The sequence below is a fragment of the Gekko japonicus genome, unplaced genomic scaffold (assembly GCF_001447785.1).
Source record: "Gekko japonicus isolate JY-2015 unplaced genomic scaffold, Gekko_japonicus_V1.1 scaffold429, whole genome shotgun sequence".
Taxonomy (NCBI): Eukaryota; Metazoa; Chordata; class Lepidosauria; order Squamata; family Gekkonidae; genus Gekko; species Gekko japonicus.
Genome location: NW_015161964.1, coordinates 352,999 through 380,537, shown reverse-complemented (window position 1 = coordinate 380,537; position 27,539 = coordinate 352,999). Strand labels below are relative to the sequence as shown.

The following is a 27,539-nucleotide window of genomic DNA, read 5'->3' as shown; positions in this document are numbered from 1 at the left end:
CCCGGGCCAAGATTGGGGGGGCAAGGCGGGCGACGGAAGGCCGATGCCTCCGTTGCCCGGCCCTCTACAGAATCCACCCCCCAAACCTCCAGGTATTTCCCTCCTTAGAGCTGGCAACCCTACATTCCCCTCAGTGCCTGTTGGTAGGCAACTAAGCTTGGTCCTGTCCCCTACTTTGGCCTTTGGGAGAAACCACATTGGGGCCAATCCTGATAGGGTTGCCAACTCCCGATGGGAAATTCCTGGAGATTTGAGGGATGGAGCCTGAAGAGGGTGAGGTTTGAGGAGGGGTGGGACCTCAGACAGGTACACTGCCATAGACTCCACCCTCCAAACCAGTCAGTCCCTCATAGGGAACCATTGTTGCCAATCTCCAGGTGAGGGCTGGAGACCGCTCAAAATTACAATTGCTCTGCAGAAGGGAGGGCAGAAGTCAGCTGAAGTCAAAGGGGCAGATAATGGTCGGTTGATGGTTAGCTGGGAAGGAGATGGGGTTGCCAACTCCAGGCTGGCAAATTCCTGGGGATTTGAGGGGTGGAGCCTGTAGAGGTTGGGGTTTGCGGAGGGGTGGGACCTCAGACAGGTAGAATGCCATAGACTCCACCCTCCAAACCAGCCATTTCATCCTGGGTAACAATTGTTGCCAATCTCCAGGTGAGGACTAGAGATCACTCAAAATTACAACTGCTCTTCAGGTAGCAGAGATCAGTTCCTCTGGAGAAAACAGTGGACTCTGTCATTATACCCTGCTGAGGTTACCACAGCAAACTGACACTGTTTGCCCAAAGCCAGAGCACTCTCCCAGAGCCTCTTTCTAGACCTCGTTGTATTTATTTCCACAACGGGCCTTATTCCTAGTGTGTGTGTGTGTGTGTTTGTGTATATATATATGATCAATAGGCTACCCCCCCCCAAAGAAAAATGGATTAGTGTGAGAGAGGCAGCTTTCTGGAATAATGTATACAATTTTATATTTTTTAAAATTATTTTTATTTTGTTGACAACTAGTCCTTATATCTGATATTTTGTTTCTCAGTACATAATACCTTTACTTCATTTGTCAGCCCAGACATCAGTCACTTGTCACATGGGAGTGTAACAAATTTATTACCAAGCATATTCTGGATATTTTGAGTTAAAGTGTTGGGTTTTTTTAAAAATCACATTTACAATTAAGTGTGTATGTCAAAGTAAAGTTTAATATTGCTTCAACAGTAAATAACATTTGATATTTATCAGAGCATCATATTGTAACCTAAGATGACAGTAGAAGATTGAGTTATCTGTCCTTTGAAGAATTTGTTGTGGTATAAGATCTGTCAGAACTCTAGACAAAATAAGAATATTCAATTAACTTCCAGCTTCAGTTAGCAAATATAATTTAGAATATTAACCAACGTCCCTTAAGGGGAAACCTTAAGTCAATTTTCTAGTAAGCAAACCAAGACCTTTCTCTAACATGAAATTCATATTTTTCATATTTTATTGTCACCTTAATATGTCAAAATATGTGTTTGCCAGGAAAGATATATGATTTTTAACAAAGTAACTGGAGGAATGAGATATAAAGATCCACAGGCAGAGATTCTGAGTGTGTACCCAATCTTCTGAGGTACCTTTCCTACTGTAGCCCTTTGAGCCTCAAGAAAAGCTGTTTCACAAGATCAGGAAGATTCTCTGGTAAGCTGCTGTTGGCAGCACAAATGTTAAATTTCTTAGTGTGCTTATAAGAGTACTTCAGTACATTATTCTTTAGATCCCTACCTAACTGTAAAAATTGGATACGCACACAATTACAGGATTTGGAGAGTTAAAGATGTGTGACTACTTCTTGCTTGTTATGCATGGTAGATTCAAAAGATTTTTGTTTTACATTTTAACAGTTATTCACTTCATGAAAAAAACTTCATTGCTTAAGTAATCCTGCTAAATTCCGTGTAGCCTTTTGACTCACCTTTATAGTTTAATACAGTATTAAGAATTAAAGTGTGTGTGGGGGGGCATGCGCACACACTCAACATAAAGATTAGTCTAGTAGGAACTTTTGTTATATGAATGTTATTGAGAAAGTCCAATTATTCAAGAAACACTGTTTCACACAAAATCCTTTCATTCTGTTAGCATCTATAATTGCTCATTTTGAAAAATGAAAATTTGATTTAACTGTCCAATGAGCTGATGAAATATTAACCTCATTACTGAAGAAGATCATTGTACTAATTGGTGCTTCTTTGTACAAGAAGATAAATTGAAAAATGAATTAACCCTCTAATGCCTTTTTGAAGCCTATTTCAAAAATGAGTAAAATGTGCAGTATTTAATTTTGTTCACATAAAATGGAAGCACACAGTAAAATACACACAGCTTTGTTATTCCTTTATGTATACTAAAATTTCAGATTGGTTCACAATTATTACTGAAACAAAATAATTAGTAAAATAATCCCAAGATTATAACATGACACAATAATGTCTAAATTAAAACAAGTTTCCAAATAGCCCTGATCTGGATAGCCCAGGCAAGCCTGATACTGTCAAGATTCTGGAAGTTAAGCAGGGCCGATCCTGGCAAATGTTTGGATGGGAGATCTCCAGAGAATACCATGGCTGGGAGGCCAGAGGCAGGCTATCAAGCCACCTCTCTGAACGTCCTCTGTGCCCCAGAAGGAGTCGCCAGAGGTTACCATGACTTCCAGGCACGGGCACACACACACACACAAAATGGCAAAAATACAAAAAAAAAGTTTCCAAATTTAAAAGATAAGTTAATTTGGAACATCTAAATATTCTTCCTATATTTGACTATTGCATTCCCTTCATTATTGTTTACATAATAAATTATATATTTGTATATTAAAAACCTAAGGATTTGGAGGCTAATAAATGTAATATTCCGAGTATTCCAAACAAGAATACAAAAGGCACAGAGTCAGTGTCAATAATGACCAGTCTTGTGTCTTAGAATAGCAACCCATTAGACCACACAGAGAACCTCTTTCGATTATCAGAGTTCTGAAAGGAATTTCTTGGTCATGTATGTTGACATGTTTAATATGTTGTTTCATTGAGTTTGGTGTAAAGGTGCCCTTATACAAGTGGAAGACGCTTGCACAAAGGGTGTCTGTGTCCACAATTTCTCTCTTTTCACTCAAGTTGCTGGGGCCCCCACATTGCTTCCCAAGCTATTCCCATGATCCTTAGGAGCAGAGTTTAGGTGGCTTGGGGTGGGTCTGTGTAATGTACGGAATTAGAGCCCTACTGATTGTTCTTTGGATCCAATCCAGTGTTTTATCACCTTTAACTGTAGAATACTTTGTGTGGTTATTGAAGTTTTTGGTAAAAGAATTCAGTTAATCAAACGTAATGAAGACTCATAATATCTTTAGAAATGGCAAAAGGGGAAACATTTATGTAAGCAAATTAAAGCTCTTACTGGAACAATAAAAATGTGTTTTTTTTTCCTTTCTAGTCACAGTGTGCCCAATATGCTGCTGACAGAAGAGAGGAAGAAAAGATGTGTGACCATCTTATCAGTGCTGCCAAACACCGAGATCATGTTACAGCCAATCAGCTGAAACAAAAAATACTGAATATCCTAACGAATAAGCATGGTGCTTGGGGAGCTGTCTCGTATAGGTACGTTTTTAATCATTGTAACATAATTATATGACCTGGTATTTTAGCAGGATCTGTCGTCTTTATAGTAAGCTTTCAGAACTGTGATGTGATTCTCCAGCATTCACTCATGATCACACAACTCAACATGTGTCAAAGGAATACCCTATTACAGAATGAAACATTTAAGATTGTCAACCATCACAGGGCACATCAGTTATGCAGTGTTAACTTCTACACCACAGAATCACAGCTTTTTTAAAAGCAAAATTTCTTGATTCTATGTCAGTGGAGAAAAAAACTGAGAAACTCTAAGCAACACCTTAGAATCCAAAGTGATCTTAAGGTAGACAAGTGGTTCTCAACTCTGCATGTTCTTAAAAGTGTGTCAGGAGACCAAGCCAAGAGGGAAGAGGAGGCCTCTTCCCAGTGGCCAAAAAAAAAAGAAAAAAGGGGAAGACTTACTGCTGTGTTCTCTCTTCATCTCCTCATTTAACCTGTGACCCAGCTTATTTCTCGGATAGGCAAAGGCTGCCAGATGCCAAACACAAGGTGAGTGTTGCACGCAGAGGTTTTGTGACCAAGCCAAACCCCTACAGTATGGGAGGCAATATGTGTGGTACCCTATGCCTGTTGCCTAAGTTATTTATTTGTTAGATCTGTGCTGCTACCTGGTTCTGAGACAAGCCCCTAGCTCATGGTTCTCTCAATACCACCATGGTCTCAGCTTGCTTCTGTGGCAGTGTGATTGCCAACAGGTATAGCATATATCCTGCAGCTTCCAGACCTATGTACTGAGAGTCTGTGTCTGTCTGAGCTGATGCCTTTTGGTGGTGCTGGTTTCTCTCACATCCTGAGCTACCTCACAGCACTGGGGTGAAATAATATGAAAAAGGAAGAACCATGTACTCTTTAGTAGGATGTGAGATAAAAATATGACAGAATATTCATCCCTGGGCAGGTGGTGGTTGAGACAACTAGCCCACCTATCCTTCATTTTCCCCAGTATTGGCCTTTAAAAACTATGTAAGCAGAGGAAATTTCCAGCCATTTTTTTTCTCCTACTCCTTCATCATTCCTTGCAGAATCCTGTTTTTTCAGCCAAAACTGTGGAAGGAGGTTCACCTAAAATACAGAATGTGGTTTGCATTGGTAAATGCATCGGACAATGTGCATATCAGGAAGGTCACAGCTCAGGTTGAGAACACAGTCCATAGCAAATTTAAGTTACCTCACTATAATGTACAACAGATCACGAAGTTATTTTACAAGAAGGTCACAAATGTCACAAGTGGGTCCAACTTGAAAAAGTTTGAGAACCACTGAAGTAGACTTTTAACATAAGAACATAAGAGTCGCCAATGTTGGATCAGGCCAAAGGCCCATCCAGTCCAACACTCTGTGTCACACAGTGGCCAGAAATACCAGTGCCATCAGGAGGTCCACCAGTGGGGCCAGGACATTAGAAGCCCTCCCACTGTTGACCCCCCCTAGCACCAAGAAGACAGAGCATCACTTGCCCCAGAGCCCCTATCTATACCTTGTGGCTAATAGCCACTGATGGACCTCTGCTCCATATGCTTATCTGACCCTGTATTTTACAACATACCTATTCTTTACTCTTTCCATTCATGGCAGATCTTCCAAGTAATCTATTTTTTTAGAAGTTAAATCATGGAAGCAGAATATTTTTTTTCAAAAAATTGCAGAAATTTAAAATATAAGTTCATTCATGGAACCAGAATAAAGCAAAATAAGAGGCTATATATTCACATAAAATATTCTAGTCACAGAATTTAGAACCAAAGAACAATCAAGGCTGTGACAGCAGATAACAGTGTTAACTTCTTATCCAATTTACCACTTCCCCCCCCTTTTTAAATTAATTATTAAAGTTTGGTACACTAATTCCCCTGATTCCTTCTCTCTTTTTTCTTGTATCATGTCTTTTAGATCCACCCTATTTGCTTTTACTCATTTCTTCTCTTGCTGACCCTACTAACTCTCCCATCTCCTGGCTCTCGTTTCTCCCCTCGTATTCCTGAGACCTCACCTTGTAGCTTCTGAAACCTTCCCTGGCCTCCCCCTGCTGAATGCATTCTAAAGTATTATAACTCCACTACAAAACAGTACATTTCATTCCAGGCAGGAGATCTTGAAGTTCATTTCTGGGGTTGCATAGCCACCCCAAAATGGTGGCTGAGATCTCACAGTGTAATCTTCCAACATCTCATTTGCTAAGAAGCAACAGCAAACATCGTCTCCAAGTCCACCTGCATCAGCTATAAGGACGAATTTGCTGGAGGGAGGTAGTGATCTTTTCTGTGTAAAGAGTGAACATTGTTTCACATGATGTATTGAAAAGGGCACCAAATCCATCATAAAATTTCAAATTACACTTGTAACAACCCCCAAATGGTATTTGAGATCTTGACATAATTTGTGCAATTTCTATCAGCATTCTGTTTTGGTTTTGTTTTTTTTTAACTTATGATGTCTGCTCAGGTGTTTGGGGAAGTTTTTAACCCCTTGGTTTATTTTCTGCAGACCTGGAGAGTTCCCTGGGTTTGCAGTAACCTTTTCCCTAGCCCTGCGTGGCCCTAGCCCTGCGTGAATGTTTTGATACTCATGTTGGGGCCTTCTATGGAAATTTGATATATGATGAGGGTAGCATGTGACTGATGTTCTTCATTTCACAATTTGTATCTGGGAACTAGAAGCAACTTCTGTTCTGGGAGCACCAAGCAAAAGGTCAAATGAGGCTGTCTGGCACAGTTACTGCCCTTGCTAACCAGTATCCTTATAGTCTTACCTGAAGCGAGTCTCAGTCAGTTTTCTTGCATCTAAATTCTCACCTGTACATGACTGCTAGCTGTCCAGGAGAAGGCCGTATTTGGTTGTGCCCATTTATAAAATTAAATTGGAAGCTCAGAGTATGGCCTTTTGGTGGTGGTGTTACAATGTTGAAATATATTCCTGGCAATAGCTTTCTGGGTTGTTTTTTTAAACACCAAAGACAGAATCACTCTGTTTTTTTAAACAACTTTCCTGTTAAGTTGTTAATTTTGTTGTTGATGATGGTTGATGAGTAGGGCTGGGCATCATTCAGACTTATTTTGTAAGGCAAAATTATCCAATCTTTCTACTGGTTATTCCTACAGTTTAACTGCTCTGAATGAGTGAAAACTATCTTCTGACGTCAGCAACAACCTCAAATGCTGTAAAATCTAAAATATTTCCTAAATTTAATTTAATCCAAATACTAGTAATACTTTGGAACAGTGCCTTACCATTTTTAAGGTTTAGTCTGTTAAAAAAAAAAAAAAAGCTCTCCAGTTGATGCCCAATCAGGCCAGTAAATCTGTCCTCTATCACAGTTCCTGGTTTATGGTCATGTTCCTTGTGGATCTCTTTGAGAATGGTATAGAGGTTCTTTCAGAAAGTTTTAGAGCTGAACCCTGAAAAACTTCAAGTTCAGTGCTATCACAGAACTGAAAACATCTTTAACTTTCAATAGATTTATGGATATAGGTCATAGTCAGTTATCATCTATCATAAAATGTCCAAAATTCTATCTGTGTCTAAAACAGAGATTATCAGCTTTTTGTGATCTCTTTATGGTTCCAGAGATTATCACCTTCACTCAAATGAAGGTCCGCGATAATTTTCTGTACTTTCATGACCTTCTGTTTAAACTACAGTAATGTGGTTCACTTGAGGTTACCCAGAAGAATATTTGAACATGATACCTGGTTTAAAATACATTTTTCATCTGTTTCCCTTGGGCCTTTACATAATTTAATGTAATTTGATACTGCATTTTTAGTTAAATTGAGGTGATAGGCTTTTACAAGACTCTTTTTGATATGTCAAAAAGTCCTAGAGTTGGAACTTGGAAAACCCAAACCTAGAGATAAAGATGCCTTTCTAGCCTTTTCCCCTCAGTAAGTGGTTCTGAGTTACTCTTACATTAGGAAGCTTTTCCAAATGTTAAACTGAAATATACACTCCTGTAATAAGCCCATTAGATCTAGTCTTAGATCTAGGATACATATAAGACTATCTACAGAACTTGTTTTGCATTTCTCCTGAAGATTTTGAATGTGACCACTTCCCCCAAACCAAGGAAACACCTTTAAATTTTACCAAATAACTAATATATTGTGCTTGTTAGGAAGATTCACTGAGGAGGCCAGAGGTTCAAATCCCTGCACAGTATTGAAGATCAGTGAGTGACTTTTAGCTGGTGACTTTCTCTTAGCATATCCTGTTTTATAGATCTGTTGTACATATACAATTACTAAAAAGGCAATGGTGTAGGTTTTCCTTCACTTCTTGGACACAAAGTAGAATAAATCCCTTATCTCCCTTATATATAAAAGCCGAATGGTGGTGACACTTCTCTAGAACATTCCACACGCTCTGGAATTGGTTGGCACCCTGGTGTGTCACTCAGAATCTGTCCCTATCCACTGGCAGCATTGCTTGAGTCTCGCCTCCAACATTCTAAACAGGTTGCTGTTCCTCTCACCCCCACAGCCAGTCAGAACACAGAGGTTAGTTGCATATGCTGCCTCATTGGCCTCTGCCTCGGAACACAGAGGTCGTTTGCATATGCAACTTGATTGGCTTTTGCCTCTAACATTCTAAACAGTTTTCTGTTCTGAGGTAAAATTTGTTCAATCTCCAAGTGAGGGCTGGAGATCACTCAGAATTACAACTGCTTTCCAGATGGCAGAGATCCGTTTCCCTGGAGAAAATGGTGGGCGTTGTATCCTTATATGCTGCTGAAGTGGCCCCCATATGACAGCCAATGTGACGTAGCAGTCAGGGCTTCAGAGCATGGGAGAGGCTGCAGGTGTGTGGGGGGTGGAAAGCTGAAGAGTGAGAGGAAATAAAGGTAGGTTGATGGTTGGCTGGGAAGGAGATAGGGTTGCCAACTCCAGGTGGGAATTTCCTGGAGAAGTGAGGGCTGGGGCCTGGAAAGGGTGAGGTTTCAGGAGGTGTGGGACCTCGGACAGGTACAAAGCCATAGACTCCACCCTCCAAACCAACCAGTCCCTTCTGGGGAACCATCGTTGCCAATCTCCAGGTGAGGGCTGGAGATCACTCAAAATTACAACTGTTCTTTAGGTAGCAGAGATCAGTTCCTCTGGAGAAAATGGTGGACTCAGTGTCATTATACCCTGCTGAGGTCGCCACAGCAAATTGACACTGAGTGTCCAAGGCCAGGGCACCCGCCCAGAGCCTCTTTCTAGAGGCCGTTGTATTTATTTCCATAAAGGGTCTTTTTCCTAGTCTATAATATTTGATATCCCACCCCAAAAAAAATTAGGAAAATTGACTTAGTGGTACCTTTAATAACAGTGAACTACATATCCGTGCTAAATAGAAAAATCTATGGAAGCTCAAATATTTTGTCTGGGAACAACAGCATCCATTGACTGACAGAGGCTAGTGCAGTGGTACTCATGCCATGGCTTAAAGTGAGCTACATTCACAATCAGCATCAGCCAAAAGAGCCACAAGACTACTGCGTGCCCTACCTATCACCCCATCAAACACACACATTAGTTATAATTATTAATATTAAATATATAACTATAGATACATTTTCAATGCAACAGAAGTAAATTTCACTAACTTAATTGTTGTATGCAAAACAAAACTAAACCAAAAGAGCCAGAGGTGAAATGGGAAAGAAGAAGAATTGGTTTTATACCCTGCCCTTCACTATTCGAAGGAGTCTTAGTGGCTTACAAACACCTTCCCTTTCCTCTCCCCACAACAAACACCCTGTGAGGTAGTTGGGGCTGAGAGAGCTCTGAGAGAGCTGTGACTGACCCAAGGTCCTGCAGCTGGCTTCATGTGGAGGAGCAAGGAATCAAACACGTTTCTCCAGATTAGAGTCCTGCTGCTCTTAACCACTATATCAAATGTGGGTATTGAGCCACTGAGTGAGTACTCCTGGACTAGTGTGAAGCTGAGATATGAAATGAGAGAATGATTAAAAGGAAGTGATTAGAAGCAATCCTGCAGAAAGGAAAGGAAGTATAAAGATCAAGAAAAACCTTCACAAACAGGTATAGGAAGCCACATAGAAATAACAACTATAGTCAAACCCATCCTAAGCAGGGCAAGATGCTGAATATTGAAAAAGCTGTCAAATAAAATGTCAGATGAAACACATGCTGCCAGATTAACTAAGAAAATAACATCTTTAGGAATGATTCTAGCAGAAATGTTGAGTTTAAGTAAATCCCAGCTAAAAAGTGAAACTGAATATTCAATTGAAGACTATAGAAAGAATAAGAAGCTTAAAAAGGCAACAGTAAGATAAGGTTCCAAATAAATTATCTATAAAATACCAAAACGAAACAGTCCTTGAGTGATTACTGTTATCTCTGAATGAAACAAAATGATTTCAGAGCGGTAGTCTTAGTCTCATGGAGCAAAGACAAACAGGAGCCTAGTGGCACATTAAAGACTAGCAAAACATTCTAGCATAAATTTTCATGGACTAAAGCCCTCTTCTTGCATCTAAATAAAAGGGCTGTAGTCCACAAAATCTTAAGAGGAAGTGTTCTGAGTCTAGGTGCCTTGGTGTGGAGGGTTTTCCTAGGAGTAGCATCTTCCTTGGTAGTCTGGGGCATAGAGCATGGGGCTGGAGCATAGGAGGTGGAGACCAAGCACAAGAAGTTTTGTGAGCCAGTTGATCAGCAGGATTCTGCTCCCACCTCAAGGCTTCACCAGACTGAGAGGGAACAGCCCTATCTGTCCCGAAGGCAGCACCTGGGATTTATCTTGTCAAGATTTAACTGAGGCCAGAATCCTGCAAAGGATTAAGTCCACTGAAGCAATGGTCTGGCTTAAAGGTTGGAGTGCAGGCTAGAAGCCTGGTGCTGTATCTCCACTGGATGGGCCCACTGTCTCTGCTCCTGTTGGGCAGTGACAGCATGGAAGGCTGGCAGAGGAATAGCTGTCACTTGATCTGGAGAAGCTACTGTGTCTTCCAGTGCTGAGATCTTGACTTCAAGCTATTGGTGTGTAGCCTCAGGAGCCTCAGGCTCTGGGTCTGAGGGAAATCCTGCTGGGGCTTCCCTGAGCCACCTTAGATGTGTTTCTTTCTATTCCTCCAGTTCATCCAGTTCCTCCTTTGATGGTTCTGAGCCTGGCTCAGTGGGGATCGTAACCAGAATAAAATGTTAGTCCACTAGCCTCCAGTTCATTTTTTGGAACAGAATGGTTAGTCTTCTCTGAAGAAAAAAAAAGGAAATTTTGAAGTCTCAGTCATTAAATTTGGTATTGAAATATTAGTGTAGGAAAGATCTGTGTCAGACATAGTGCCAAATGACTGGAACAGTTATTAACCGTACTTCATTGCAACAAACCTCTGGCAATTCTGTTTACACTGCTCTTGAAAATCTTTACCAAATATATCTAGTAGACATTAAATGAATGAAAGAACCCAGCTAATTACTTCATTGGAGACCACATCATGCCAACATAATATTGTGATGAAGCACTTACTGATTTCAAAAGGAAGCTTGGTTCCATATTGACACTGACAAAATGTAAATTAAGAAGAGAAATTAAGCCCAAGAGCAAAGCTCCATGAGATTTGGAAACATAACAGGTTTATGTTGCCTTGATAAAAACATATCCTAAGAGTTTTTTAGAATCATAGAGTTGGAAAGAGCCTTATAGGCTATCCAGTCCAAAAACTGCTCACTGCAGGCAATCCAGATCATAGTTTCAACACTTTAGATTTCAGTTGTGCTCTTCAAAGCAGCAGAGAACAATCTCATAGCCTTTCAACTATGCAAAGAGTGCTGTAACATCTTCTCTCAATCTTTTCTTCTTCAGGCTAAACATACTCAGTTCTTCAACCTTTCCATGTAGGACTTGTGTTCCTGACTATACAAACCTGTTCCAATTTTCCTGCATTTACTTATTTAGAAAATTTCTGTACCACTTCTCCAAAGTACCTGCTTGAGGTGGTATGCAAAATAAAGCACAATAAAAGTTAACTATTAAAGTCCGAGTATTAAAAACCCAACCAGAACATAAAACAATGAATAGCTTTAAAAGAGCCTCAAAACAGTTTTCGGGCTCAAAAGCAGACTATGGTGGTGGTCACACGCGTAAGATAACGCAGGGGGGAAGCTAGGCTATTTCTGCCGGAGGAATTTGACCCGCAGTTGTGCAGTCACACAATCCTTTGAAGCTGTGGGGGCAGACACAACCGTGGGTGAGTCAGGGTTGGGTTTTTTTGGCCATTTGTTCCCAATGCGCTTAAACAAGGAATCGATGCTTCGCATCTCAGCACGGAGGGCTCCCTATGGCATGTGCGATGATGCACATACTGAGAGGGGGGGGGAACGGCATGGAGTTGAGATGGCCTGATCAGACCATCCCGACGCCATGAGAGCATGCTGGAGTGATCAGACAGGAAAGTCCGTCTGTGGCCCGTAGCAACCCGTTTGCTACCGGAATTTCTCTGGTGTCTTTTTACTCTGCTTCTGTGGCGGAGTAAAACGGGTTGCCGAGAGGTGCGGGGCGCTTTCCAGATGTTCATGTCTGATCGCGCCCTTTAAAGCTGCCCGGCATTCGCCCCTATGGCGCGGCTAATTGTGTGTGTGATCACACTCTATAAAAATGATGTTAAAATATCAACCACTTAATTAAAAGCAGGGGTAAATAGAAAGATTTTAGCCTGGCACCTAAAAGACAGTAGGGTAGGCAACAGGTGAGCCTGAAGGGGAAGGATATTCTATAGTTGAGGTGCCACTGTGCGGGGGGGGGGGAACCTGTCTCCCACCTCATCTCTGAAGGTATGGCTTAAATAAGCAGAACTTAGTTTCTGGACCATTTTCAAAGGCAGCTCCATGTGGAGCACATTGTAGTAAACTAACCTGGATGTAATCTGAGCATGAATCACCATGGGGAAATCACACTTTTCAAGGAATGGCTGTAGGTGGTGTATCAGCCAAAGCTTTAAAAAGCCACTATGTGCCATTAAGGAGATTTGAGCCTCTAGCCATTGGCCAGGATTCTAGCAGAACCTGCAGCTACCAACCTGCTCCTTTAGGGGCAATGCAACTCCCTCCAGGACAAGCTGACTCCTCAATCCTGGAGCAGCTTTGTCATTTACTAACAGCCTTTCAGTTTTGTGGGGATTGAGCTTCAGTTTATTGGCCCTCATCCATCCCATTACCATTTCCAGGCACCTGTTCAGGACTTCCACAGATTCACTCAACCCAGGTGAGAAGAGCTCGGGTATCATCTGCACATTAGTGGCATATTAATCCAAGTCCCCTGATGATCTATCCCTGTGGCTTCATGTAGATGTGGAATAATATGGGAGACAGGATGGATCAAAATGCAGGACCTCATATTTAAGGAGCCTGATGTTATCTGACCAACTTCTCAGTAATTTTGAATTTCAGTCCTGTCCCCTCACCATACTTTTGCAAGGCTGAAAACAGTTCACATTTGGGGGGGGGGAGGAGCTGAGGAGTCCCTCTTCTCTTTCTGACTTGTTAATTTTTCACTGTCCTTACTGAGCAGTGAGGTTTTCTATTTCCTTTCTCTTATTTTGTGTATGGTTTGAAAAGCCCTTTTTGTTCTTAGCATTCATTGTGAGCTTCAGCTCAGTTTAAGCTTTAACATTCCTGACCCTGTTCAGGCTACACAATTGTAGATATTTCTAATAACCTGCTCCTCCTTCCATTTCTTATACACACCCTTTTTAATTTTCAACTCATCCTGTAGTTTTCTGTGTAGCTACATTGGCTTCTTTAGATGTTTTCTGCTTTTCATTGTCATTGGTATTGTTTAGAATTGTGCTTTAACTCTTTTCCCCCCAGAATGCTATACCCATCTTGGACTTTCTCTGAAAGGATTACTTAGCTATATAATTAATCTAACATTTCTCTAAATCTGTTATAAAATCAGCTTTTCTGAAGTTCTAGCACTGTGTGTACACTTTCCTTCAAAGTTCCCATAGGTTCCACTGCATCAACCAAGTCTTCCCTGTTAGGATCAAGTCAGGAATAGCTGATCCCTTTGTTCTTTTTCCACCTTCTGAAAGAATTTATATTCATACTAGCATACTAGCATTCATAATTGCAGCCTTGATGCATTGTATAGTATAATGATAAACAGGGAGTGTTTGTACTGTCCTTTATATAAGGAGGTTAAAAACTTGATAAACACACCAATGAGACAAATTTCAGAAAACAAAAACAAGTAACCTTGTGGCATTTTACAGATTAATAATCTATTGAATTATAAATGTTTCTGGTCCTAAACCCATTTTATCAGACATATATCCTACCTTTGACAAAATGGGGTCTGGCCTAAGAAAGTCTATACCATAAGAAATGTTTTAAGATCGGTCCGATGTAATGAACAGGCCATGGTTCATATGCTTCTTCCTCCACCATCATGTGTGGCTCAGATATTGGACTTCTTAGTTCCCAAGAATCCAGTGTAATCTTAATTGGACAAAATGAAAAACTGTAGTTTGCTTTCTCTTCTACAAAGCAGGTTTCCAATCTAGAATTAAGCTATGGTTTAAAATCTTACTCTGTAAGCAAAATAACCAACCATAGTTTGTCATTTCACCCAGTTGTCAGGCTTCCCAGTCAAAACACTCAACAATGTTCCTTCAGAAGTTTCAGTTTCCTTTCCTTTCGTTTATTAGCTTCATTGACCAGAGGTCTTAAGCCAAACGTACAAACAGCTACTATAAAACACATTACATATAATTGCAAGATAATTTAGACCAAACATTTAATTTAGACCAATGTCGAAGGGGGGATACTAATCCTTGCCCCACTGCCATCATCCTTTGGGATGAGTTGCAGGCTGGAAGGGCGCCGAGCTCTTTTGTTTCTCAGCGCCCTTCCCGTACTCCACCGCCTGGACCCACCGCTGAACTTTCCCCTCCCAAAGAGCACCGGAATCTGTTGTATTGGCATCGCTACCTTTTGGCCAGTCCACACTGCAGCTCCAGACCGCCAGTAACAAGCAAATCAACCGTCCACCAGTGCTGCACCCACTCAACTGACATACAACCATACATCCGCACTCAGCTATACAAAAACTTGTCAAATACAGTCGTATACTCGGCTGCAATAAAAACCACAGAAAAACCTAAACACTCCTACCCCAACATTCCATACTACTTACAACCAGTCTATCTCCCACTCTCCTCAACATCAATAGCAGGCTATTTACTCATTCTTCCTGTACTTGGAGAACAGACTTCTTTGCAGTTCAGTTGACTCAATTCTAGCACTTTAGCAGACAAAGTGAAGATTAAATTTGGTGTTTTAAGCTTTAGAGATCCGAGATATCTCCACTGCCTCCACTGGTAGCAGTCCGGAAACTGAAGTTTCAGTTTATTGAATGCTAGTACTTAGGACACCATGAACTCTTGTGTCAGGAATGGTGGGATAGTGATTAGAACCTTTAGATATACCCCCTTTATACATGACCCCCTGATACAGTAAAGCCAATAGGCAACCATCTGAGAACGTGGGCAAAAAGCAATGGTTATGTTCCCAGCGGGAAGAGGAGCAGGCAGAGCTTAGGCTTCAAGGACACTAGGCAGATAACAACTCGCAGTCTGGGAAGGAAGGGGGATGAGAGGAGGGAGAGGGACATAGAGAGCAACCCACACATTCCAAACCATGGCAGCTTTAGCTGACATCCTTAGCTGGCACCAATTAAGAGACCATGGCAAATTGTTTTATTGGGAACTATGAAGTCATGCTGCCCACAAGGATTTCTTAAAATAATGTAATATATACACAAGAATTTTAGAAGTCATGGAATGAGCTGTGCTGATCCTTGAGCATGGTGAATTAGCTTCCATTTGTTGTTTTATCAAAGGCTTTTGGTTAAATTGTAAAGCTTTGTTACCCAGGGGTGTTGTATTGTGAAGTACTTTGCTATGGCAATAGCAGAGTACTTATTTTTATGGTGTTTAAGTGCCTTGGTAAACCCTTTCAGATATGCAGAAAACCATGTTTGCTGTCATCACAGCTCACTTAATCCTGTGACCTTCGCATGTTAGCATTCCCAGTGGGGAATTCAATAAAACAGATGAACTTCAGACTGTAATGATTTTCATCTTCAGGCATAAACTTCATTCTGTCATTAATATGTGTTTACATATTCATTTATTGTTGGTAAGATTTATTTAGGTCTGCTGTAACATATAACTGCCTAATTTCCTTGATTATTTGAAAGAGTCACAAAAATTCAGGTCAATTTAATGTGCATGATATTTTGTGACAATGCAAAATAATATTCTGAATATATTTCAGCTTGTTTATTGTTAATAAAACACAAATAACATAATTAACATGTTATTATATATTAACATTAATTCTGGAAATATATTTCTTATATTGGTTCCTTTCCTATATAAGGATTTCTAAATTTCACTTGGTTTTTTTTTTGCTAAATTAGCTTCCATGAAGTGTAGAAAATTTAAGTTATGTACTATTCATCAACTATGTTTCAAAATGTAAGTATAAGCAAACAAAAATCTAAATAGTACAATGTTGTTGCACTAAAATAAAAAAAAAATCTATATATCAGTTACAGAATCTCAGATGGCATTAATATTTTTTCTTCACTCACTCTGGACTATGTTGCAATTTTACGAGTGGGGGGGGAGCAGAAAAATTGAGGAAAGGAGAAGAGTACCATTGCTGTCGTCAACCAAAGGCCTGGCGGAACATCTCTGCCCTACAGTCCCTGTGGAATTGCATTAAGTCCCACAGGGCCCTGGTGGCATTTGATAGAGAGTTCCACCAGGCTGGTCAAGGACAGCTGGATATCTTTAGGGCCAGGGATCGCCAGTAGGTTGTTTTCCGCAGAGTGTAGCATTCTCCTGGGGACATACCAGAGGAGGTGGCCCCAAGATATGCAGGCCCCTGATCACTCAAGGCCTTAAAGTTCAGTACAAAAACCTTGAACCTGACTCAGTACTCCACTGGAAGCCAGTGTAGCTGACGCAGCACTGGTTGTATATGTGCTGTCAATGGCGTTCCCATCAGGACTTCCACCACCACATTCCGAACCAGCTGGGGCTTCCAGGTTAGTCTCAAAGGCAGGCCAGTGTACAAGAAGTTACAGTAGTCCAACCTGGAGGTGACCATTGCATGGATTACAGTGGTTAGGTCAGGTCATGACAGGAAAGAGTCTAATTGCCGAGCCTGATGTAGATGGAAAAAGCCAGCCTGGCAATATTCATGACCTGGGCCTCCATGGTTAAGGAGGCATCCAAGACCACACCTAGACTCTTGATGGATTGTACCAGCATTAGTGGCACCCCATCAAGAGTGGGAAGACTACATCCCAATCACTGTGAGCTTTGGCCTTTGGTCATTCTCACCTTCACTTTATCCTCACAAAAAACAACCACAACCTTGCGAGGTAGTCTGAGAGATTGTGGCGGTTTCACCCATTGAGTTTCCATGGCAGAGTTGTGGTTCAAACCCAGTAGTCCTAAGTTCTAGCGCAACTCTCTAACCACTATACCACACCAGCTCTCATGGGGGATAAGGCACTGGAACCTGGCTGCTGCAAGTCCTGTTCAAGATGCCCTCCCCCTTAGTGCCTTATAGCTGTCATAAAAGGTGGTGTGGCATATATTTGTATAATGTTTCCATAGGTATTCAAATTAAATTACAGTTGATTTTGTGACTGATTGTTCTCTGACATTGACTTTATGGCTGTTCTGATTTTATTTGCTATTTTAAATGTATTTTGGTTCATAGCAGTTTTATTGTTAACCACTTGAGTCTTCATCAGTCAGACAGAAATGTCTTAAGAAATAAAGTGTGTTGGATTTAGAGTACTGTGAAGTGGTTTGTCATGCAGTCATTCACAATGAACTATCTGCAGTTTTCCACAATTCTGTAAGAGTACCGATGTTGTTTCTTTAATGCTAGCTCCAGATACGTACCCACTATAACTGATAAAAAGTGAGGACCTGTGGAGATGATTCCAACTCTTGCAAAAATAGCAGCTAAAGAACAGAGTTTGTATTTAGGTGTTGTCAAGGGCTCTTTTTGTAGCAGGAACTCCTTTGCATATTAGGCAACACACCCCTAACGTAGCCAATCCTCCAAGAGCTTACAGTAGCTCCTGTAAGAAGAGCTCTGTAAGCTCTTAGAGGATTGGCTATATTAGGGGTGTGTCACCTAATATGCAAAGGAGTTCCTGCTACAAAAAGAGCCTGGAGACAAGCTGATTCATCTGAACTACTCTGGGACAATTTTACAGGGTAGATTAGATGATAAGTTTATTTGGTTGGTAAACATGAAGGTTAGTTGTTTTAAGTGGAAGTTATCACTGACAAACACAAATAGAAAATGCTCTGCACTATATATTCATATATTTCCTTTCATAGGGAAAATGTCCCAACCCTTTTAGCATTCTAGTTATCTTTTTCTGCACTTTTTCCAGTGCTATAATATCCTTTTTGAGGTGTGGTGACTAGAACTGTACACAGTACTCCAAATGAGGTTGCACCATTGATTTATACAGGGGCATAATGATACTGGCTGATTTGTTTTCAATTCCCTTCCTAATAATCCCGAGCATAGTGTTGGCTTTTTTTATTGCAGTTGTACACTGTCTGGACATTTTCATTGAGTTATCTACTACGACTCCAAGATCTCTCTCTTGGTCAGTCTCTGCCAGTTCAGATCCCATCAACGTGTATTTATAGTTAGGATTTTTGGCTCCAATGTGCATCACCTTGCACTTGGCCACATTGAACCCCATTTGCCACGTTGACGCTTACTCGCCCATCCTTGACAGATCCCTTTGGAGTGCCTCACAATCCTCCCTGGTTTGCAAATTTAGCCACTTCACTGCTTACTCCCAACTCTAAATCATTAATGTACTATGATGGATCATGGCTGATATTTGTTGTGTGTGTCTAATGATTACTGGTGTGGTTATACTTTTGTTTTTTAATCTTAGTAGTTAGTATTACTCATCTTTGGGTTGAAATGTGTCAAGACTCTGCGTGGTATTGTAAAATACACAGATTTTAATGCCTTTAGTGTAAAACCTTGGAATCAGCTTGAGCAAAGAGCTTGTGTTGCAGATTGAAACAGAAGATAAGGGATTTGTTGAAAGAAGTTGAGACAGTATCTTCAGTAGCCTTGTGAGCAGTTTCATATTGAACTACTGAGCCAGAAATCTATCAAAATAAATTGACTGAACCCAGTCAGAAAAGAACATCAGCCATGAGAATGGTGGTGTGTGTCAATCAAAAGCAAAATTGAATCTGCTTTCTTTACTGATTTAAGTCAAGATGTCTGCCATTAGATGGATGGAGGAAAACAATGTGGTTCTGTAATACTACATGGATAACTGGACTAACTGTAGGACACTTATTGTTTAAAAAACTAATTTCTTCCATCACAGCCTTTCAATTTGCCATAGCATGTAAAGGTGTCTTATTAATTGAAAACTGCTTGGGTTTGTATGAAATAGAACATATTAACCCATTACATTCTTCAGGTGAGCCTGAGATCTGCAGGAGCAATAGGGCAAAATCGTCATAATTTTAGATACTTGAATTTTGGTGATTTGGTTTTAATCCCTGCTGAAATGTTTTAATGTTTTATTAAATAATTTCATTTTATGATTCTGTAAGCCATGTTGGGCTTGGGGAAGGAAACAGCATACGCTTTAGTTTCAAAGTATGCATAAAAACAAAGGAATTTTTTTGGCTGTTTCCAGTTTTAGTCAGGGCAATAATCATAGGAGTAGTTATGTACAAAATATTGTGGCTCAAGCACTGGTACATATATCAGCTATATATGGTGAATTTGGGGGGGGGGCAATTGGTAGGAAGCTGTTCGGAGTAAGCTTACCAAATTCCGGCGGGGGAATTGTATTTCCTGGCAGGAGCCTCGCCGCGGGGACGGCTGCACACGCTGCACCCGCCAGCACCAGGATGTGACGCTCCGCGTCGCTCTGGCAACGGGACTCCAAACAGCCCTGTTGCCAGAGCGACGTGGAGCGTCACATCCTGGCGACGGCGGATGCAGCACGTGCAGCCGTCCCCGCGGCGAGGCTTCTGCCAGGAAATACAATTCCCCCGCCGGAATTTGGTAAGCCTAGTTCAGAGAGGCCTTCTCCTGGTCATAAACCAAGGCAAAAAAGAAGCAGCACCCGCTAAGAAAGAGCTAGTCAAAACTAAAAAGAGAGGATTAACTCCTTTAGATAATCTCATTAAGTACCTTGACGCATGTTAGCCAAAAGCCACATGGCCCAGCAGTTTTTCCTCTGCAACATTCTGTCTCAAGATCTGCCCAATGGAGTGAGCAGCTAGCAAAAAAGCTTCACCAGCTCATGGTCAGCTCGTTTACTCCATCCTGAATAATTCGTTGTCATCTGCAAACATGGCCCTTTTTCTTCTCACCCCTGATTCTAGAACACTTATGAAAAAATAAACAGATATGAATACAAATTCCTAGGAGACCTCAGTGCTCCATTGTGAGAACTCTGTGTATTTCTGTTCTTTGCTTCCTGCTGTTTTACCATTTATAAATCGATGATAGCTTTGTCTTCTTGGCTCATGACTGCTAAGTTCAAGGTTAGGAACAGTTAGTCCAGCTGCTAGGCGTAATGATAGCCTGTATGGACTACTTAATAAGTGAGAGGTTCCTTTAATGGCATATGAAGTGCCTGGTTGCTGGACCATGTCACCTGACCAAAGGAATACTACTGATGGTGCCAATGCACATTCAGATCACCAGTAGACACCAATTAGCAGTAGACACAAGTTAGCATGCAGTACCAGTCTCAGAAACAGGATCCTGTTCAGGAGAAAGATAGTAGACTCCTATGAAATCAGCATACCCAATCAACTAGCAAGAATGGAAAGCAGCCAGATTAGTTCCTAGTGCATATTCAGCGTAGATCATTATGGCCTCATGATGATCCTGACAGACAGTGCTACAATCAAAGTGTCAAGGTATTCCTATTCCAGCATCCAATAGTCATGTTTGAAGAGTGGGAAGATTCAAATATCTTCTGGCACTCTGCAAAGTATATAAAAAGGATGAAAGACTGCCAAAGCTCATAGCCTAAACAGAAAGAAGATTAAGTAGGTGGAATGGACTATACATCAGTTTGTGCTAGGTAATTCACTCACGGGAGATGGTGAGGGCAATTTTTGCCAATGTCCCACTCCAGTTACAGCTCCCCACTTCAACTCAATGGTGTGCCTCTGGTCCAGTGACCCATAAGGGCACAATTATGACAGTTGAGAAAGACTGCAGTGGGAAGGGGGAGATAGAAAGGGTGCATTTTATGCAACAATGTTCTGCTGGTGTTGCTCAGATATGAGCCTTCATGTAGAAATCAGCAGGTAGTGTGAAGCATCTTTTAGTGGCCCAGAACTTCAGCATGTTAAAATATCTGATCCAAGTTGTGATATTACAGAAGTAATGTAACAGAAAAGGTTGACAGTAAAAGGTCAAGCCACCCTCAGGCAGTGTGCTGTAAGTATAGTAGAACAGTTTCATAAATTATATCATGTATTATTTTAGCACAATCTGATTAATTTCCCTTTTTCCTTTAAAGGTGTTTTAATATTATGCATCTGCAATTTTAGTTCCCCCCCAAACCCTGATATTAGTAACAGTCTCTGCACCTGCATACTCTTAAAAAAAACTTTTAAAACTCTGTAAGATTAACGAAACAACAATTCAACCATGATGCATTATTTCCATGATCCAAGTGCTCTGTGGCAGCAGCTGAGCTACACACTGTTTTCAATGCTACATTAACTTTTCCATTAATGTTGGTGCTGTAAAATATTAAGCCCTTAAGCAGAATAAATCTGCCGTCTGATTTTTGTTGTTAAGTATGCTTGCTTATTAGAACCGCCACTATGCTTTCCGTTAGAAGGTGGCTTTCTTTTCTTTGGTGGTTTAATAGAATAGGTTGGTTGAATAGAATGCCTAAAGTATCATATTAACTTTTTTTCCAGGAAAAAGTGAATTCAGGATATATTGAGTTATTCTGATATGGGAAAGCTTACACCAAAATATGCTGGCCATACTTCACAATGCATATTATAGGTTCTGGAAACATATAGCCACATATAGCCATTAATACAGGAATACAAAAATAGTGCTTACCTTTCCATAGGAAGATTAGTCAATTGTCTTTTATTCCTAATATTTCTCCTGTCTGTACATACTTGAAAGTGCCATTGTTTCACTACCCTTGTATGTCACTATTTTTGTGCCTCTTTATGGGTACTAGTTTGGAGACAAGAAATGTGATTTTGCTTAGGGAACCCCCCCCCCCCCATTAATAGGGACTGAGGGCTGTACCATTCGACTGTCAACATGTATCAATGGCAGAGAGTTAGGGTAGACCCTCTCCATTTGTGGGGGCGGGGATATTTCTGGGATCTCTGAAAATAGTGAAATCTGCAAATCAGCAGGAGGGCTGCTACTTCTCAGTCGGGAAATAACCACATTTCCTGCAAAATACATTAATGTAATGATTACGATGATGGTGTGATCAGAGTCAAACCGGGTTGGAAACAATACAATAATGCCAATAAGTGAACTGGCATCCAATTTCTTTTCCCCCTCCATTTTTGCTCTGTGTCACTTGCTTTTCAGCACTGTAACTGTGGGTGGGGGGAGAGCTCATAGTCAAGGCTGTATATCATGAATATGTGAAATCACAAGTCACCAGTCCATGAATGGTGAGGGTCTATTGCAGTGCACACAAGTGAGCTATAAACCAGCCAAGGTTAAGAAGGTCCACACTTCCATAACTTGTTACATCAAGAACTGTGGACATAATCAGGTGCATATCCAAATGCTCCCAGGAGTACAGTGCTAGAGTACATGCTCAAATGCATATCTAAGTGTATATTTAACTAGAAGCAGTCCACCATAGACAGAGAATCAGTGGCAGCATTTACATGCAAAGATCCTAATCAGAAACTGAAGAAGTGTGGGTGGGTAGGTAAATAGAAGGGGTAGTTATAAGATCTTAGTTTTGCCTTGTCACTATTCTACCATGGTTGTTGGTAGTATTATTTTTTCTGGCTTCATTTTGTGACAGTGGAAAATGTACCTAGATGGAGTAGATAATAAAAATGTAGGTTGTCCACATATTGAATTATTAAATTAAAGCTGAAGAACCTTCAGTGTTTAACAAAATAAATTGTGAAGTTTATTTAGTTTGCTTAACATTAGCAGTTTCTATATTCAAAGTATAAATGAACCAGTCCTATTTTATTGAGAACTGTTTGGCCAATGATTACATTCTGTCATCTAAACTGAATTTCACAAGACCTTTCTGTGCCTTTTGTTGAATGGAACAAAGTTTGTAAAATAAATTTCAAGATTATTTTCAGTAAAGCTGATGATATATGTTCTTTTACTGAGGTTATATCAGAAAATCAATATTTGTAAAATTGAAACAGTATAGGTTTGTATTGATCTATGTGGCTAAATCAAAACTAAAGGCTTTGTAACAGCTTTCTTAGACAGCCAGCTACCTACTGGTGGCAAACTATCAATTTTAGCTTTCTACTGATAAATCAGCTTGAAAATTGGATGTCAAATTTTTTCAGTGAAGTAGTGATTTTTCTCATGGCCTTTAACCTTTCCTTATATATTAGATAGGTTTAGAAGTCCAAGCTCTTCATTTTGTAACCAGTTGTTTTTTAAAAAGGAGATTTAGATATGTATCTAAACATCCAAATTTTAAAAACCAAATTTATTAGTCTGCTTGAGTAGCATTGAGAATAACTATTGCCAGCTTTTTTTTTTAAGGCAGATTTACTATATCAGACAGGGCTGTTTTTATTTCTATTGTTTCATAAAGATTCCCCAAATTCTCATCTTTTTTCCCAAGGAAACATTTGGTTTAACAACCTTATGGATTGATTTCCTTGTGCAAATTATTCATATTATTCACATTGTTCTAACTATCGATTACAGTTGTGTATTAAGAGGTTAGTTATATGATACTCTTTTCCTTTCTTTCCTTATGGAGGAGATGGTTCATATCCTTAGAAGGTCCCCCAGTATTTATATGTTCTAAAATAGGCTATAAACCCTTTGAGTATAAGAAATACAGACTTACACTGAATGGAATAGTATGGTCCTTGATGACATTTGACAGTACTATACCTTTATGCCTGTACTGCAAACCATAAGTTAACGTAAGAGAGGGTATTGATTGTGAAGTTTTCTGTTGTATAATTACTTCTTGCTGGAGAAAAATGTGGTGTGTATTGATCTGGATGGAAGCATTTCAGTAGCAGTTTCCCTTGGCTAACAGTGAGTGTCATCTTTCAGCCATGATAAATGGTAACATTCTGGCTCAGCATAATTACTTCGTGGTGAAATGAACTGCTTGTACTGATCTTCCCACCCCTCTTCCCCCTATCAAGGGGATATCACAGTCCTACTTCAAATGCTGTTATTTACTGAACAAATGATTCTTTTAATAGAACAGAGTCTTCTCCAATGCATTCCTAGTGTACTTTTCAGGACAATATTATTTTTTAAGTGAAGTACTTTATTTTGAGTTTGTTATTGCTCTTGTCAATCCATCTGGGCCAGGAAGATGCCATCATTTTAAGGCAATATTTTTACTTCGTTGTTTGATGTTCTAAAATAGAAGAGAAACATTCAGATGTAGGGTATTTTAGCACAATTTCCTCAGCACCAAAATTGTCCTGTATCATCCTATCAGTTTTTATGAGCCCCAAAGCATCATGGATAAGATGGGCTAAAACCCAAATAAACAGAACAATTAAAAGCACCACATGAGTTTACAGTTGTCATACCCCCAGTGAACACATGAACAATATTTTCCTGTGAAAATAACTCCAATTAATGACTTTGGCTTCATGCCTTATTTTGTTTGACCTACTGACTATGACATCTATGATTACTTCATCAGACTTACTGAATAGCAGTCCTATTAATGCTTGCTATTGCTTTAGACTGCTTTCCAAACCCAATTTTATGCATCTAATTTGAAATCAATGAGTCTACCCACATACAAGTCCTGATTTCATAGCAGGAACAGCATCTATCATACCGCCAGCTTCTCCTGCTGCTAATTTTTCCAAACATCTAACTTTAACGTAGCTTGGGGCTAGAGCTCTTTCCTCTATTAGCTGACTGAATAATTCAGTTCATTTATATTGTTACTGAGCTATTTATAGACAATGATCATGACCCCATGTCTTGAAGCTTATAATCTGTCTAAATTTAGCTGATTTAGTCATTTCCATAAATCACTTTTCATTTTATTTAAGCCTTTGGGTCCCGTTGACATAAATACTATGTTTCTGTACTCTTCTTAGGCACTTTGATACTGTTGAAAGCAGTCCATCAAGTTTGTATCTTACATTTTTAAATGCAATTATGTGAGTACATTAAATTGTAATACATTTTGCAATTGTAGAAAAAGTGGTCCTGTCTCAACATGACACTACAAAAAATTCATCTTCAGTCTTATGCCAAATAACTTAATTCATTTATGTTATAGCTGATACAGTTATTGGGAAAAAATAAACAGGAATTCTATGGCACCTTAAAGACTAACACATTTTTATTCCACCATAAGCTTTTTGTGGTCTGGAGTCCACTTCTTCAGATTCAGTGACTGGATCTTTGCTCTTCTGTAATTTTATGTAGCAGGTATGGAGAACACCAACACCAATGTCAAGGAGCCATGCAATATGGGTTAAATGTTAATAGTGTACATTTCAGATCTGAAGTACAGAGATACTAGTTGATAGCTGTAGTGGGTTGGGGATCCCAGGTTTTAAAAACTTGTGGCAGTGGCACGTTTCCAAGAAATGGTATGACCTTGCTACTGAGAACATGGAGGCACTCATCATAACAGGAAAAATATGTGTAACATAACATAAAGAGTTCTTTGGCTACAACTAACATGGCAACAAGGAGCTGCGGTGGCTTAAGTGGTTAAGACGCAGAATTGCAGGCTGGAAGGTCGGTAGTTCAGCAGTTTGAGACCTGAGTGCCGTATGATGGAGTGAGCTCCCATCTCTGGTTCCAGCTCCTGCAACCTAGGAGTTTGAAAGCGAGAAATTGCCATTAGATAAATAGGTACCACTTTGGTGGGAAGGTAACAGCCAGAGGTCATTTCGGGGGGGAACGCGGGGGAACGCAGTTCCCCCGGGTGAGGTGCAGGGGGCGGGGCACATGACGAAGCCCCACCCCCTCCTTCCGGCCGCCCCGCTTCCAGCCCTCATTCAGCCAGGAGGAGGTAGGAGAAGAGGGAGGGTAAGTTGCTTCCTCCCCGCCTCTCCCCACCCCTGCCTGCCTGGGGCCAGGGAGGGCCTTGGCGGGGCTTCCTCACACTCCCGCTGGCCTTGCAGGTCCACCGCCGGGCCCCTGATGTCAGGGGGTGTGGCATATGCTAATGAGTTATGCTAATGAGTTCCCCTAGCTCTTTTTCTATGAAATTACCCCTGGTAACAGCGCTCCGTGTGCCTCAGCGTTTAGTCATGCCGGCCACATGACCACGGAAATGTCTTTGGACAGCTCTGGCTCTTCGGCTTGGAAACGGAGATGAGCAGTGCAACCCTAGAGTCAGATTCGACTGGCTTTCAAACAAGGGAAACCTTTACCTTTACCTAACATGGCAACAAAGCTTTTCGGCTGCAACTAACATGGTTACTGCTGTAGAGTATGGAAGAAAGGCATAGACTTTTGGTCTTGCCCAAGACTTTATATTAAATATTCAATCTATTAGGGCTAGAAAAACCTTTTTTCAAATTTAAAAAATACAGTATGAATTTTTATCTATCTCAAGCAGTACTTGTACAAATAAAATATGTCTGCAGTTAGTGAGTAAGGACACTTCCTCAATTTGTTTTTATTAGTCTTATCAGAGAGATACTCTCAGTAGATAAACTGGAAAAAAATTAAGAGTACAGAAAAACTGTGTGCATCTTGATAAAACTTATGAACAAAACAGTGCTTATAGTTGTATCAAACAGCCTAAGGGAAGAGTTGGACGCATGACTTGTTTGTTAATAACAACTAAAGGCTTATATAAAACTAGCAGTAAAGCCCGTTGTGAAAACAGTACAACGGGATCTAGAAAGAGGCTCTGGGGGAGTGCTCTGGCTTTGGGAAAACAGTGTCAATTTGCTGTGGTGACCTCAGCAGGGTATAATGACAGAGTCCACTGTTTTCTCCAGAGGAACTGATCTCTGCTACCTGAAGAGCAGTTGTAATTGTGAGTGATCTGTAGCCCTCACCTGGAGATTGGCAGCAATTGTTACCCAGGACAAAATGGCTGGTTTGGAGGGTGGAGTTGGCAACCCCATCTCCTTCCCAGCTAACCATCAACCTACCATTATCTGCCCCTTTGACTTCAGCTGACTTCTGTCCTCCCTTCTGCAGAGCAGTTGTAATTCTGAGTGCTCTCCAGCCCTCACCTGGAGATTGGCAACAATGGTTCCCTATGAGGGACTGATTGGTTTGGTGGGTGGAGTCTATGGCATTGTACCTGTCTGAGGTCCCACCCCTCCTCAAAACTCACCCTCTTCAGGCTCCATCCCTCAAACCTCCAGGAATTTCCCATCTGGAGTTGGCAACCCTATCAGGACTGGCCCCAATGTGTTTTCTCCCAAAGGCCAAAGTAGGTGACAGGACCAAGCTTAGCTGCCTACCAACAGGCACTGAGGGGAAAGTAGGGTTGCCAGCTCTAAAGAGGGAAATACCTGGAGATTTGGGGGGTGAATTCTGTAGAGGGCAGCATTGGGCGGGGGGGCGGAAGGACTCAGCAGGTATAACGTCATAGGGTCTACCCTCCAAAGCAGCCATTTTCTCCAGGGGAACTGATCTCTGTCAT

General features: G+C 40.7%; 1 protein-coding gene across 1 annotated transcript in view; it reads left to right on the top strand.

Annotated features, from left to right (window-relative positions):
- LOC107126110 (neurobeachin-like) overlaps positions 1–27,539 on the top strand; it is a 600,691-nt gene that overhangs the window by 280,249 nt on the left and 292,903 nt on the right. The window contains 1 exon segment of the mRNA XM_015429619.1: positions 3,469–3,635. Coding sequence (XP_015285105.1) covers positions 3,469–3,635 — 167 coding nt within the window.